This window comes from Copadichromis virginalis, linkage group LG5 (genome assembly GCF_057382275.1).
Source record: "Copadichromis virginalis isolate Kocher_CV1m ecotype Utaka linkage group LG5, C_Virginalis_male_GT1.1, whole genome shotgun sequence".
NCBI lineage: Eukaryota > Metazoa > Chordata > Actinopteri > Cichliformes > Cichlidae > Copadichromis > Copadichromis virginalis.
In genome coordinates, this window is record NC_140622.1 from 8,382,958 (window position 1) to 8,397,589 (window position 14,632).

At 42.3% G+C, this 14,632-nt stretch overlaps 1 protein-coding gene across 3 annotated transcripts in view; it reads right to left on the minus strand.

Moving 5' to 3' along the window:
- Positions 1 to 346: 346 nt before the first annotated feature.
- The window catches only part of phactr3b (phosphatase and actin regulator 3b), a 60,179-nt gene continuing 45,893 nt past the window's right edge, over positions 347 to 14,632 (minus strand). The window contains exons 9-13 of one of the 3 annotated variants that reach the window (XM_085455725.1): positions 3,126 to 3,181; positions 1,923 to 1,984; positions 1,635 to 1,775; positions 1,361 to 1,437; positions 347 to 953 (exon numbers count right to left, since the gene is read on the minus strand). In XM_085455725.1, coding sequence (XP_085311851.1) covers positions 938 to 953; positions 1,361 to 1,437; positions 1,635 to 1,775; positions 1,923 to 1,984; positions 3,126 to 3,181 — 352 coding nt within the window. In that variant the 3' untranslated portion in view covers positions 347 to 937. The remainder of the gene's footprint in view (positions 954 to 1,360; positions 1,438 to 1,634; positions 1,776 to 1,922; positions 1,985 to 3,125; positions 3,182 to 14,632) is intronic. The other 2 variants (XM_085455726.1, XM_085455727.1) reach the window with 2 other exon arrangements.

Consider the following 14,632-nt stretch of genomic DNA (forward strand, 5'->3'; position numbering starts at 1 on the left):
CAGGTGAGCTTGTTTTCACGAGGGAGTTTAAACCCACATGACGTCCCCGGCACAGAGAGCCATTTGTGCGAGGATGACAAAGCGTGAGGATAAGAAACAGGTCACTGCCTGCATTCTGCCAACTAATTGCTGCTTCATCTGATGTGACGAGACGAACTTCACTCAAATGTTATAAATCTAAAACTGACATAAATCTAGGGGATTACAACCCATTCATCAGCCGTAGCCAGCTATCATCCGTCAGCCTAATTCTGACCTCTGTGAGGAAAAAAACAACTTTGAATCACATTTCTAAAATATCCCACATATCTCTTGTGCTTTTTGATATTAAAATATGATCTGAAACACACACAATGTACACACAAGACCAGGAGAGTTTGTTTTTACAAATTTGAAAGCCTGTATTGTGCAGACAATAAATAGTGCTTACAAAGGGATTTTCATCTTGTACACAGACAAGGTTTCTGTTTAAGAACATGTACACTGTCGATATGAAAATCATCATCAACTGAATCAGCTCCGACACAGCTCGGGGATGTGACTACTGATACTGGAGTGGGATTGGTCGACTCGGTCACATGCACGTGCCCCCCCTCCCGTGTCAAAAAAAGAGCGTCTTTTAAAAGAGTCCGTTTACAAAAACAAAAAGAAGTCAATGCTTTGTTTATTATGGCGAATGCGCAACCTCAGCTCTTCCTGCTCCGCTGACGAGGTGAAGTGAGGGTTAAGGAGATGGTCTTCTGAGCAGAAGTGGAGCTTGCTGCATGCCCCCCCCCCTGTCCTTCTGCTGGCAGATCCATTTCTAGAGACATAGCCTCCAAAGGTTCAACGGACCCAAATATCAGGACACCCAGTGGCTGCAGGCCAATGGAAGACTTTGTGCAAGGTCTTCACTAAAGAAACCAGATTTAAGCAACTCTTCACAGAAGAAACCTTGCTAAGGCCGGTGGAACCTGCGAAGCAGAAAAGGGGGGAAAGAGTGAGCATGGTTTCATCAATCAACAGTCCTATTATTACCAAATGGACAGGGCACTTAAAAAAAATGGGGTCTTGCGTAAGCACAACCCCAGCTAATTCTTTTTTTTTTAGCTACAGACAGTCCTGACAGAAGCAAAACGTAAGCTGAATATGTGCGGACATTCATTATAGCCGAGAGGTGGTGCAAATTTTTCCCCCCCATCTCAAGGGCCCCGGCTGCAGCTAAATTTAAGCTCTACTCTGCAGGGTGTGCACTCATTGATGTTGAATAATGCACTTTCCATTCTTTGCACAATGTCAAACCGAACCCCGTCCGCTAACAGTAAAGCTAGCATAAATATAAAGAAAGGAAGCACCGGTGACGCCGTGCTCACACATTGACCTTGTCAGATGCTTGCTCGAAGAATGAACTTCCATCTCGTTGCTTTTGAACTCGTTCAGCTCCTTCCGTATCGCCGCCTGCGAAAACAAAAGCAACATCAAGCGTGAGCCCAGGTGTGCCCTCCCTCGAAACCCAAACGCGGTTGCTAAATCATCTTTTTTATAAATACCCTCCAAAAAAGGAGACAACACAACAATTAAACAACAACAAAAAAAAGAGACGTTTAAAGACTATGTGCTTTAAAAAAAAACAACAGTGAAGAAGTTTCAGCTACCTTGTCAGCAGCTGACAGTCTGGTCCAGGGCTTGTCGGCTCTCCTGTCATAGTCCTGAGCTTTGGCCACTTCCACATAGTCGCTGAAACGAATTAGGATCTTTCTGTCCCGCAACTCATCTACCGTCGGCCGCTGGTTCAACTGGAAAACAAAACAAAACAACCAAATGGTTTCAGCTTATTCATGCAATCAATGGAATTGGTGATAGAAGCTAAATATTTTTTATAAAGCAACAGTGAGTGTGCTGTTGGGGTTCCTGCGGTGAACCCAAACATGGGAAATTCTTACCTTTCTGTTCAGCCGCTGTTTGATCTCCCTCCTCTCCTCCTGCTCAGTCTGGTCATTTCTCTCTGTTGACACATGAAAGGACAAACATTAGATGTGAAAAATGAGGCAAAATGATAGACGCTCAGGTAATCTGTCTGTGATTAACAGAGCCAGTGTGTCTGATCCTCCTTGCAATCAATATCCCCTAGTGAGCCAGCGTGCAGCAGCGCTCAGGAGAAGGAATGCAAGTCAGTCAGAGAGCGAGACTGGAGCAGATTAGGTCTCTAATAGGATTGATCTTTATTATACAGCCCAGAGATCCCTCAATGTCACTTCATTTATTTTTAATCTCGTTTCATTTGAAATTTTGGTCAACTAGTCTGGCAGCTTAAAGCAGGGCTGGCACCTGAGCGCATTTCTTTCTTTTTCATTCAACAGGAAAACACGATTCCAAATATTAAAATTTTTTGAATGTTCTGTGCTAGACAGTGCGTGTCATGCCAAAGGGCTAGCTGTTTGGCTTAAACACATGCCCCTGTGTGGAGAGAGAAAGGGGCAGCTGTTGAGGGCTCACAGGTGGCTCAGAGACACACAGATGTACAAAATCTAGGTCTCCTCACACACTCTTTCATAAGCGTTCTGTTCTTTCAGGGCAGCGGGACTAATTCCACTGCTTGGAGCGCTACAATCAAACAATTTCTTGCTGCAAAAATGCAGTTAGAACCACAGTGAAGTATGTTCTTATTACTGGGACTGCACGGGAACAATTTCCACATAATACGTGGACACTGTGTAATCAGAGGGGGACCGTTATCTGCTGAAAAAAGAGAATTTGGCCATGATAACTACAGCCTCCTACAAACAAAAAGCAGAGCTGCCATTCTCAATTCAATTCAATTCAAAACTTTATTGATCCTGAAGGTTGACCCCGAAGGAAATTGGGTAATGACTGATTATGAAGCTTTCCGTCATTATCCACTTATTTAAAAATATTATCTATTTGTCCATGTGGCATGAGAGTCCAAAGTAACTTATTAAAGTAGTATTAAAGATATATGAAACGACCAAAGTCTGAAATAAATAAGAAGTGGACCATTAAGTCAATGTAAACTCCGGGAGCACCTGACTGTAATATTACAATTAGGATCAGAAACTTCGTTTTTTAAGACGCAGGCCTGCCATGAAGTGGGAGTGGAAAGCTCCGTGGATGCTCGCTTTACTTACGCTTCAAAATGTTCCGGCTCTCCAGCTCCTCCACTGCCGGCCTCTGGCTCAGTCTCCTGCGGAAAAACACCAGAATTACGTTCTGGACCATGTTTTCCTCCCACAGCACCCGTCAATAGTCTTTTCAGTCCTTTCACTGCTACTAGCACTTGGCGCGCTTGTGCCGGTGCGCAGAGCGCCGAGAGCTGCGCATCCAAAACGCGTTCCACCTCGAGTCCGACGCGCTGCTCGTTTTGGTCTTTGAAGTATTACAACTCCACATCGGGAACTCAAAGTCAGGCCCCGCGTTTCGCAGCTCCGTGGAAAGGAAATAATGTGAGATTGTCCCTGACTCTGCTCCGTTTGGAGGCTGCTCGAGCAGACGCTTAGTTTAGAGAGCGAGGAGCGCTGGTTGGCTGCTCGGTGGAGTCCCCGCGGACGTTCGGGGGATGAGGAGAGAGCTCTGCGATGCGCGCTGAGTGGACTGAGAGTGGTGCAGCACCGCCTGCCTCCTTTTTAGCTCACTACTAATGTGAAGGGGTGGGACTGAGGAGGAGATTCCCTGTGTACCCACTCACACGCAACACACGCACACACACAGACGGCTGCGATGAAGCGAGCTGTTCTGTATTGAAACACGTTTACAGGATCAGGGGCTTTTCCAGGAATTTAACATGGGGTGGTAGAGGAGCATCAACGAAAGAGGGGGATTAGAAGAAATATATAACAAAAGGGGAAAAAGAAAATTACTGCCTAAAATTTAGTGGACAATTTAGCAACTAACAATGCGGTTTTTTCTTTTATGGACAGACCAAATACGCGTTAGTAACGACATTTTAACGACAAAAAAAGCTATAAAATGCAGATCTGTTAGTTTATTCTCATTAACTGTTTTATTTTTTGTAAGGTAAAGATGCTACAGCCATACAGAGAAAATCCCTCTGAGCAATCACTTGGGAAGGAAAAACTCCCTTTTAGCAGGAAGAAACTTCCGGAACCAAATTCAGAGAGCGGTTGGGAGCGCAGGACAGGCCAGAAACATTTATTTAGCGCAAGAATTTCAGAAAACCGTGAAAGCTTAACCCCATTTGAAATCCTAAAATTATGCGTTCTGCCCACTTCTTAAGACTTTTTCATTTTCAGCAAAGAAATGTAAGACAAAGGAAACATCCCCACTGTTGACAACCTCCAAGCAATACATTTTTTGGCATTTTCTTTCCAATAAATTAATTAAATAAGTAACTGTTCTGCAATTGACTGGCCTAATCAGTCCAGCACTAACAATGCAGTCATGTGGGCAGATGCTCAGCCCTACATACAAGCTGTACTCATGTGTTAATTCCTTGCAGCTTTTGAGCGGTTTGACAGACTCAGATTTCTACACCATTCAACATCATCTGATGTTTATGATTCCCTTCTATCATACATTTCCGCCCTGCCACCTATACATATACAGATTCATAGAAAATGTTCATTTTTTATGATTCTGTTTACATTTAGTTCTTTCAAAATAGGCTCAAGGTATTAAAAAGAAATCCTTGTTGGCTTCTACTGCTCTTTGCATATGTAGGACAGCATTAACAGACTGTCCAGCTGCTCAGAGGGGAAAGATTCCAGCTGTAACAGCAGTTACAGCCACTAATGTGATGCAAAGTGATCCTGAACACTGCGCGGAGAAAAAGCACCTTCCCTCATTTAGCAAAAGGTTAAACTCTGCTGTCCCAACTTGTGTACAAAATAGTCCATCGCTGACCAAAGATTGTCTGAGGGAAGATAAGTCACCGTGTGGCACAGTCATAGCAAGCATTTACATACTGTACTCCTATCACCTCCAACAGACACATCGAAATCTAGCTGATGCAGTCAGTTTTCACGTCTCCTTAATCCAGTTCAACTGTCATTCATATCATATAACGATTAAAAGCAGCCAACTTAAGTCAAAGTTCAGTAAATACCAGGGATCTCTGGCATAAACATGAATCAGTGATTACTTTCAAATTCTGTTTTGAGTGCGTTGGGTAGCTGTTACTGTATCATGGTAAATGCATCATGTATGTATCAGAGTAGGACTGTGCAAAAATCCTTGTACTTGACCATTTTCAGAGGTTTTGTTTGTTTACCAACTTAACACTAACCTATGAGTCATTCAACCATAAAAAAAAGGCATCAGACTCAAGGAATGAATCGATGTTTGTCTACACATAACAGACAACTTAGCAAAGAATCAGTTTTAAACAGTATCTTTAGACACTTTGTAACCATCAGTCTGTCTCAAAAACATCATTCATTCTGTATTTCTGTACCTGAATCTATGGAAAATGCCGCAGATAACACAGTCTGACAGGCATAAACTAGTATTTTTTAACCCAATGAGATATTAGCTGAAAATGTGGTATATCTTAGCATGGTGTGCATTGAGTCTTTAAAAAATGTGAGGAAACTGGAAAAGTGGAGGCCAAAAAATGCACCGAGCAAATAACAGAAAAATTTCACAAGCTGCAGCATTTGTAGCGCAGGCCTAAAATAAGCCCGTCCTGTGATGGCGTCAGCTGTAACTGGGATCTCAGACGACTAGCAATACAGGACCACAGACGCGGCGGCACTGGAGGCCTGCAAGGAGTCAGCGTGCTAAATGGAGCGGAGCTGTACTTGGATGTGTGGCGTGCGGCACAAAACCGTTCAGGTCAGCAGCACTTCCCTTGGTTCGCGGAGCAAGTCATATGACTTGCAGGCGAAAGGGTATCAGATGTATTTTGCGTTAGAAAATTTAGGTGCAGTGGATTAAAATCAAATACTTAATGCAAGCTGCATAAAAGCACGAGTGAGTCAGCCTGTTTTTGTATTTTGCCAAAAAATCCTAATGGGCTATTAGTCACAGACTCCTGCAGCGATGTGCGCTTCACAAGTGCTCGCCCACTCTGTTTGGGCAGAGGTAAAAGTTCCTTGTTTGTTGAAGAACTCACAAGCATGCCAAAGCGATGTGCCGCCTGTAAGAGCAGGGGCTGATTAGAATGTCAGCCCATAAAAAGTGGAGGAGAATGGGATGAGTCAGGCGCCACGGGCCAGGCGGCGGCCTGCTACTGCCCACTGAGGTGTGTCCTAATCCCTCGCTCCTTCCCCTCAGTGAGAGAGCCCGAGGACAGCGGTGCCACGCTCGGATGTGGAGTCTGAGTGAGCCCAGGATGGCCCTGGGGACCGAGGAGGTGGGGGCTTGTTGCTAAAGGAACCTTCTTTGTACCAGAAGCTCAATATTTATGTAACGTGGTTGTGGAGGACTCTGTTGTGTTTAAATGTTGACCTGGATAACTCTCTCTCTGTTGCTAGGTCCATCAAATATGAACGACTTTGAGGTCGGTCCTAGTTTGGTCAACAGTATATTCCATTACTGAGATCACTTCAAACTGAAACTCTATAACCTCTTAATTCACGTTAGAGCAAAGCTCCAGTAAATAATTCAAACATCCACCAACTAGCTTGTAAAGTTATTTTTCTCCTCAAAGCCTTGCTGTGCTATTGATGATCTATGAATGGGAGGCATTCAAACACTCCAAGACCAAGAATCAATTCTTTATCTAGACAGTTGTTGATCTCCAAGGCTTTGCCCTTTTCTTCAGGTCCACAGATCAAGTGAAGGATGATTTCTCGCTTTTGAACAACCTGCTGGGAGCACAGTGTGCAAGAAACCATTTTATAATAGCTCAGTCTCTCTACAGGTTACTGTACATTGGCTATACACTTTTCACAATGAAGGCAGAACAGCATGAAATCAACCAAACCCTTCCAAACTAAATTCATTCTCAATCATTTCACTATCCCAGATCAGGTCCCGGGTGTGTAAACATGAAAACAAAGAGCCTTGTGATTCACACGGGACAAACTGATCCTTGTAGCAAAGCTTCCGTGTTGATACCAAAACTGATGGTGACAGGTACGCAACAACTTCTGTAGGTGTTCTTGATGATATTTTAGAGCTTGTCATTTCCTGTAAAATGACTAATCATCCTGCAGGATGTGTTGCATCCTGATTTGACACGAAACACATATGAACATGTGTCAGCAGATAGCCTTTACTTGTTTAAATTGTTGTACTCTGTTTGCAATAAACAACTCGTGGTAAATGCAGGAAGCTGCCATGACAATAGAAACATGAGCTTTTTTTGGTGGCATTCTGTGACCTGGTGTTGGCACAACAGATAAACTGACCATATATAGTAAAGTGTAATGTAGATGTTATGTAAAAGGGCAAAGAAATTAGGGTTAAACTAAGTGACTGAAGTGATTATCAGTTGAAGGAAAGAATACACTAGCTGACATGACCTTCTTAAGCCTGGAAAGTCCACATGTGATCAAAAGTTAATGCAGTTAATGTCGGCAAGTGAACATGCTCACAAAGCATGTTTAATGTTTACTTTGGTTTAAGACCAGATATCTGCAAAATCACATTCAAATCTGTGTTTTTCACTAATTAGCAAAGTTTAGCATGCTAAAATTAACAAAGTCCAGCCAATCAAAGACAAAGGTAAATATTGACATGAATGTGGTGCTAGATGAAAAGTTAAATAAGGCAAACACATTTAACCAACTTAAAAAGAAACATTTAAACATCACAGTTTAGACAATATAAATGTCTTTGCCAAGTTTTCACTGTCCATGAGACAAAATAATACTGACACAGCCATAGCAAGCCATGAAATAAGTGTAAAGGAACATCGAGACGAGTGGTGATAGAAAAACTAGCGCACCAACATCTTAACTACAAGCATGGTTAAAATTCTTTATCTGGTTTTCTTTAGCAATGGATATCCATTAGTCAACATAGCAGATGTAAAAATCTATTTCTGATTCTGTTTGCATATTGACCAGTCTAACGGTCAACTTGAGGACCACAATCAGTCCTAGATACTGCATGTACAAAGGCCAGACTGTAACAAAGCAACTACACTCTATTCTCTATGGCTGCAGTTGTAGCAGTGGGTGACAGGCAAATAAAAATAGCTGTATGTTACATCTTTGATCGTCAGCGATCTAACCCTAATTTGGCGTGAGGCTGAAAAGAAAATCAACCAGTGATCAGAGTGGGTGCAAAGGCTTTCAGACTTTTGGCATTTCAATGAGAGGGTTCTCACAGCTAGAACTCTAGAGGGGGGAAAAGCCATTGTATAACGTTAATTACTGCTTGTGGGACAGGGACGGTCTACAGTGGTGACAACATGTAATTTGAGGATTTCGCTTTATGCCATATATGTGCAGGCTGTGTCATCCGGTGCTTACGTCTACCCAACTGTTTTACAGTATCTGCCAACTCCAGCCCTGTAACTGGAGTGATGCCCGGCTGTGATGCTGCTCACTATAAAGACACAAATAGAAACCGGAGGGGCACATTCTGAGAAAAGAGTCCCTCGTGTGAAACCACAAAAACGAGAACTACACACTGGCTTCATTTTTTAACACCTCAGCTGACTACAAAACTAAAGCGATGGCTCCAGGAGGGTGGGTCAGCTGGCTTTTTACTCTGTAAAGTTGACCAGGGTTCTTTATTTTCAAACCATACACTGTGGTGTAATGTGGTAATGGGGTCTGATTTCTGGAGTTTGAGGAGAGGTCAAGTAGTCTGATTATGGGAGCGATGGTAGGAAGTGTTAATTATCACTGGCCAATTCACTAATCAACCTCCTCCAAATTTTTCATATTTTCCACAGCACTGATAAAAGTTGACGAGAGGGTTCCCGATGCTATAAACGGACCAAACTTCAGTCAGGAGAACAACTGAGATAATCCATCCACAATAAGAGGTTAGTCACTAATTTACTGCTGACAGACTGACAGTGATCACTGCCTTTAAAAAAAACAAAACAAAAAAAAATGTAATTAATTAATTTTTTTAGGGGGCTTGTTCAGATGAAATAGCATTAAAACATGTTAAAAAGACAACAACCTTAATAAACGCAGAGTAGTTTGGACCCAGAAGCAGAGTTCATACATCATCACTTAAACACCGGGTTGGCATCTCTGTCGCTGCTCTCAAACGGTTTTTACTCTACTGACATTCAGAAGCCATATTAATAAATATGTCGTCTTCTGCTCCTCTTGTATATGGGGTCCCTCATGTGTCGTTCTTTGGACCACTGCTTTTTTCATTTTATGTATTACTGCTGTCTTGTGTATTTATTCATATTATTTGTATAACTGGAGGGCCCTTACAATATAAAGCGCCTTGAGGCAACCACTGTTGTGATTTGGCGCTATATAAATAAAATTGAATTGAACTAAGAGCTTCGAAAGCATCTCCCACCATTGCTATGCTGAGGATACACAGCTCTATTTGTCTGTTAGGCCTAACAACACTTAGCAGCCTCTCCTACCTTAGAGAATGCTTTATTGCTATTACTAAATGAATGCCGTAAAATGGCCTCATTCTCAATCCTGTCAAAAATGAAGATCTTGTGTTTACTCCTGCTGTCGCGTCTACAGAGGTCAGTTATTACATCAAACTCCTTGCAATCAAGATAAATTCATCTGCTGTGAACCCAGGCTGCTGCTGAGATCTTATTCTACACCTTATTCATCTCCAGCCATCAGATCTGAGTCTGTGGATTGTTCTACGCCGTGAGGCTGTTGCATCTATATTTTAGAACAGCCTTCCTCAGTGCTTTCTTTAAACAGGTTCATGTTTCCCACATTATTTGCTGGCTAGAGTTCACATCTAATGTATGTATGGAAGTATGCACGTAGAAACAAATGTAAGGTACACTCCATGTATGTTTTCATCTAAACTGTGAAGCACTTGATAACTGTGTGCTTTAAAAACTGCTACACAAATAAAGTTATTATTATTGTCATCAGGAAACCCTGAGTTTCTGTGTGCTTCACCACGCAGGCCAACCTCCGGTAGATCACACGGGTTCTTGTTTAGTTTGTCATTTCTCCGTGCAGTGTAGAAATACGGCTGTTTGTCGTCTAAATTCCTTGAGCACTCTGTGCTGACTGGACGCATGGGCACCATAACACCTGCTACAATATTCTCTGCACGCACAACTGATGAAACAGGCAGGGTTATTCCTGCATAGAGGAATTTCTGGAACTCCACCATAACAGGTTGTAGCCAATATCCAAAAGTTACAGACTTCGGCCAAACAAAGAGACGTAGAGTCATTGAATCAATCGAGTGACTCAAGAATGCAACGTCCATTTTGGCCCAACGTCCACATGTTGCTGCAGAGTCTGAATTCTATGCAAATTCACTTTTTTAAGAAGCTGTTTTGTAAATTGAAAGTTTTTGGTATAACATTTGCACTCCCTTCATTTTGCTTCTACACCTTTATCTGCTTTACTATTATAACGATAACATGTGGCTAGCTAATGTTAGACACAGCTCTTTGGTGCCCTCCTGTATTTAGGCTTCGACTGAATCCTTACTTCTACTATCATACATGCAGTCCTGTGTTATGATAATATTAACAAGGAATTCATGTCATGACATAAAAACAGCTTGCTGTTTAAATATGAAACAGCTTGTTACAAAAACAACTATAGCATCATGTGATTTCTATACACCAACAAGGACAGGTCTAGAGGACAAAGGACACTTGATGACATTGTCTGCACAGTTCAGCAGAAAATTTGCTCCAGTGAATAAAACATCTTATCTTTTGCAGGTCAAACAGTCCCAAACGAGATAAGAGCAGATAAAAGAAGAGTGACTGGTCACACTTATTAGCAGTTATTACGTTGATTAGATACTCGTGTTATTTTTCTTTCCTGAGGTTTGGACATTTGGAACTGCTGGAAATGTTTTTTTTGCATCACGTACACTGCACAACAAAGCAGCAGGCCTTGCTTTTGTCGACTGCACTCTCCGCTGCTGTGAAAGTCCTCAAGACTCACACACTTCTGCTTCTGGGAAAGTAATCTTTTTACCAAGCAAACTTTTTTTTTTCTTGCCTGCAGGACAGAAAAAAAAAAAGAATAGGAGTGAGGGGGGAAACCCAAGGAAAGCAATCATTAATATTTCATGTCGGCTGAAACAGATTATAAAACTGAAAGTTTTCTCAGCTGCAAGGAAGAGCAGCCTGCTGCCATCTGACAGCCTCGGTTGCCTGGAAACTGCTATTGTGTCAAATGCAGCACATGGTGATATCATTTGAAAGGAAATCCTTTTATGTCAGTGGAATGATTAAATTAAGCCCAGCTTTCTCAGCTCTGGCACTCGAACGCTTGTCTTTCTTTACTTTGTGGACTCTAGCTCTGTCCGAGTGTAATGATTGCCCACTAAAGTGATCACAGATAGATAATAAATACACTGTGGAAATGAGGTGTACTTGAAACGCCCAGCACTGGGATTCCTGAATGATAACACTGTTGTCTTGCAGTCAGCTGCTGTGTGGCCAGTAGAGCTATTTATAGCAGTTCTGCACAGCAGCTGTGCTTAGTTACTCCATCCTACTTCACACAGTGAGATGTGGTGTCAGCAGAAATTGGTCTCTGTGCCACAAATATCCAATTATTGGTTTCTCTGTGGCTCTGCAGAAGGAGGCAGATACTGAGTGGGCTCCTGTCATCATCACCATTACTGCTACTGCTGTGTCTTCCTTCCTTCTGCCTTCCTCTTCCTTTAGCATAACTCTTAATTTGAAATACCCCAAAGAGAGCAGGCGTGCTGAGTGGAGTTTTATCTCCACAGACATTTTCACTGAGGATGACCCCACAGCAGAAATAATCCTGTTAGCTGAGCTAACGAGCATGGCTGAGGAGGTTAATACTGCTGTGCTAAATTATTTCAGCACAAATTTGAATTGCAAAGACAAGAAGTGTTTTTATAAGAAGCAGTCACGTTCATTGATATAATCTTGTTATGTCAGCTCATCTTGATAGTTTAACTAGTTGTACGCGTGTACACTGAACCCTGGAAGTCAGGAAGGCGAGAGCATCCAACAGTGATGGGGTCAGTCTGTTGTTTCAGATAGTGGTTTGTCTTCTTTGACCTTTGGATCTCGACACAGTAAATGACGTGTTCGAACTCACTGCAGCAGAAAGGCATTTTCTTATTGATTCCAGCTGGAGACACAAATCCCCTCTGAAGTTGCATCCGGTGTAAAACTGTGACAAATCAAACATGCCGCTGTGGCAACCCACCAACCTTCTGATTAATAGACCTGCGATCCCACACAGAGGGTAAAAGAACTTCCAGCCTTTTACGTTTAGAGTGATACAGAGTGCTAAATACATGTTTTTGCTAATAGTAAATCATCCTTATTCATAATCAAACAATATAATCAAAGTGCAAGTCTAATCGATATATTGAATGAATAAGAAAAATGGTTCTAATATCTGGATTGTATTGGAGGTGCCGGGTCAAAGCTCCGCAGAGTAAATAAAGCAGAGTATGGTTTGAAGGTAGGAGCCTGTGATGGGTAAGTTACTACCATATCTGTGCATCTGTGCAGTGGTTCTTAGTGAGATCCACCCCTCTCTTTTCACATCTGGATTAGGCAGATGAACGCAGTCCATCTGTTTATCCCCCATGAACATTATTGTGCACATATACATTACTGCCTTTTCCTGCATGGTCAGCTCCAGGGCCAGTCACATCACAGGTGCACACAAACAAACAATGGATGTAAAAACTCACCCTCCTAAAAGCAGCAAAACACTCCCGCAGGGAATTCAGGTCACTGACGCTTCAGGCACTTTTTACTAAGTCATCAGATGCATGATCACTACCCTCTCATGACCTTACACGGTCTGCAGAAGGGCTGCAGCACAATCTCAGCAGTATGATAAAAGAAGTGTTTACAGAGTCACATTTATGTAAGCAATGATGTCCTCAGCTGAGGGCACAGGCTGAGGGTGCCTGCATAAAAGCCTGCACAGGACACAGGACAGAGGTGCAGGTCATGCAGTAAACTGTGGTCTGCTCTCCAAAAATAGAACAACACAGAGGGCAATGGTGTCAGTTTGATCAGAGAGAAATGACCAGCAGAGAAAGCACAATCTATTTATCTGCGGGGCCCGGGTTAAAGGAAAGCGAAGCTGGGCTCTGACGTAGACAGGCCATTGATTATGGGTGCCGCTGCAGCATTTCGCCACTGAGAGCTAAATTTAGAAAGAGGGTTCCCTTCTGCTATCCTGGGCCAGCCTGCTGCTCTGCATTCTGCTGCAGAGCGCCGTGCTTAAGTAATGCAAATCAATGCAACATGGTCTGTGCGCTTCGGTGAATATCAGTGCATGTGTTGCATCACAGCGCACATGAAAATACAACAATGCTCTCACACATTCTGTGCTGACTGTCTTTAAAGACAACAATCCTGATTCAGGGTTGTCAGTCTGACACTGTTTCGTGACTTAATGAGCCTCCTACGATGCTTAACAGCAATGCAGAGTTTCTTAACTGGATTGAAACCGCCATAATGTAGTTAATGCATTCCTCCAAAAAGCATATGTGTAAAGGAACAGAGCTGTGAAGTGGGAGGAACTATTTCGGGAATCCCCGGGTCTATCCGTTTTCTCCCACAGATAGGTGACTCAAAGTTGCACCACTTCTACTGCTTGGATCTGCTTTACACTCTGCCTGTTTACAAAGCTGGTATGAAAACAATATATCAGTAATGACTTGCATGTTGGTAGGAAACATTCAAACACCAAGCTAGATTACTGACATAAGTTCTGCAGCCTGCTATTTGTTTAATCTTACAACATTTGCCAATGTATATATTTACAAAGCAGCTATAAAATTTTTAGTTATAAAAACAAAAACATTTTGAGGTGGTTTAATGTGACTCCAGTTAGATTAAACTGCATTTCAGCCCTGATGCTCGTGCTACTCAAATCAGATTTGTGCATCTTTTGCATCGGTTGCCAAGAAAAATTCAGCAATGGCGTCACAATCAGAGCAGGAGAATCCAAAGTGCTGCAAGTAAAACCTAAGGAGGGCGACACAGAGAACAGCAGTGTGTGGACAAATGCTAAAAGTATGAAAAGTATATTGTTAACACAGCAATGGCTACAGATAGGTTTCTGATATCTAGACACATTAATCCAACCTGAATATTTCCCAATAACAGTGTGAACAGTGTTTCCTAAAGAATCTGGCATGAGGAATTAGTCTGGTTTTGCCAAAGTGCTCTGAATTTCTTCACTAGGGTGGAAATCTTTAAGTGATAAACAAAGTGTCATGATATGAATGCTATAGCTACATCATGCATTTACATTTCCTAGCACACACAACAACAACAACAACAACACAAACCCAAACAAGTCTTAGAGCAGTGTGTCTGCCTCCAATGGCAATTTATGGTTCTATCACACCAGAGTAAAAATAGAACAGCTATGAAAAAAGAAAGCAAAAAACCTCAATGGTTGCCTGGTGATTGCATTTAATAACTGACAGCAAGTAGCTGCCTTCAACTCCAACTTCTGGGTGACCACTTTTGATCACAAACAGATTGCACAGTTCATGTGGCGAGAAGGAACCCGTCTCCAAACAATTACAATCTGAAGGCAGTCACTGTCAGACAGAGTGGTGAAGGTTT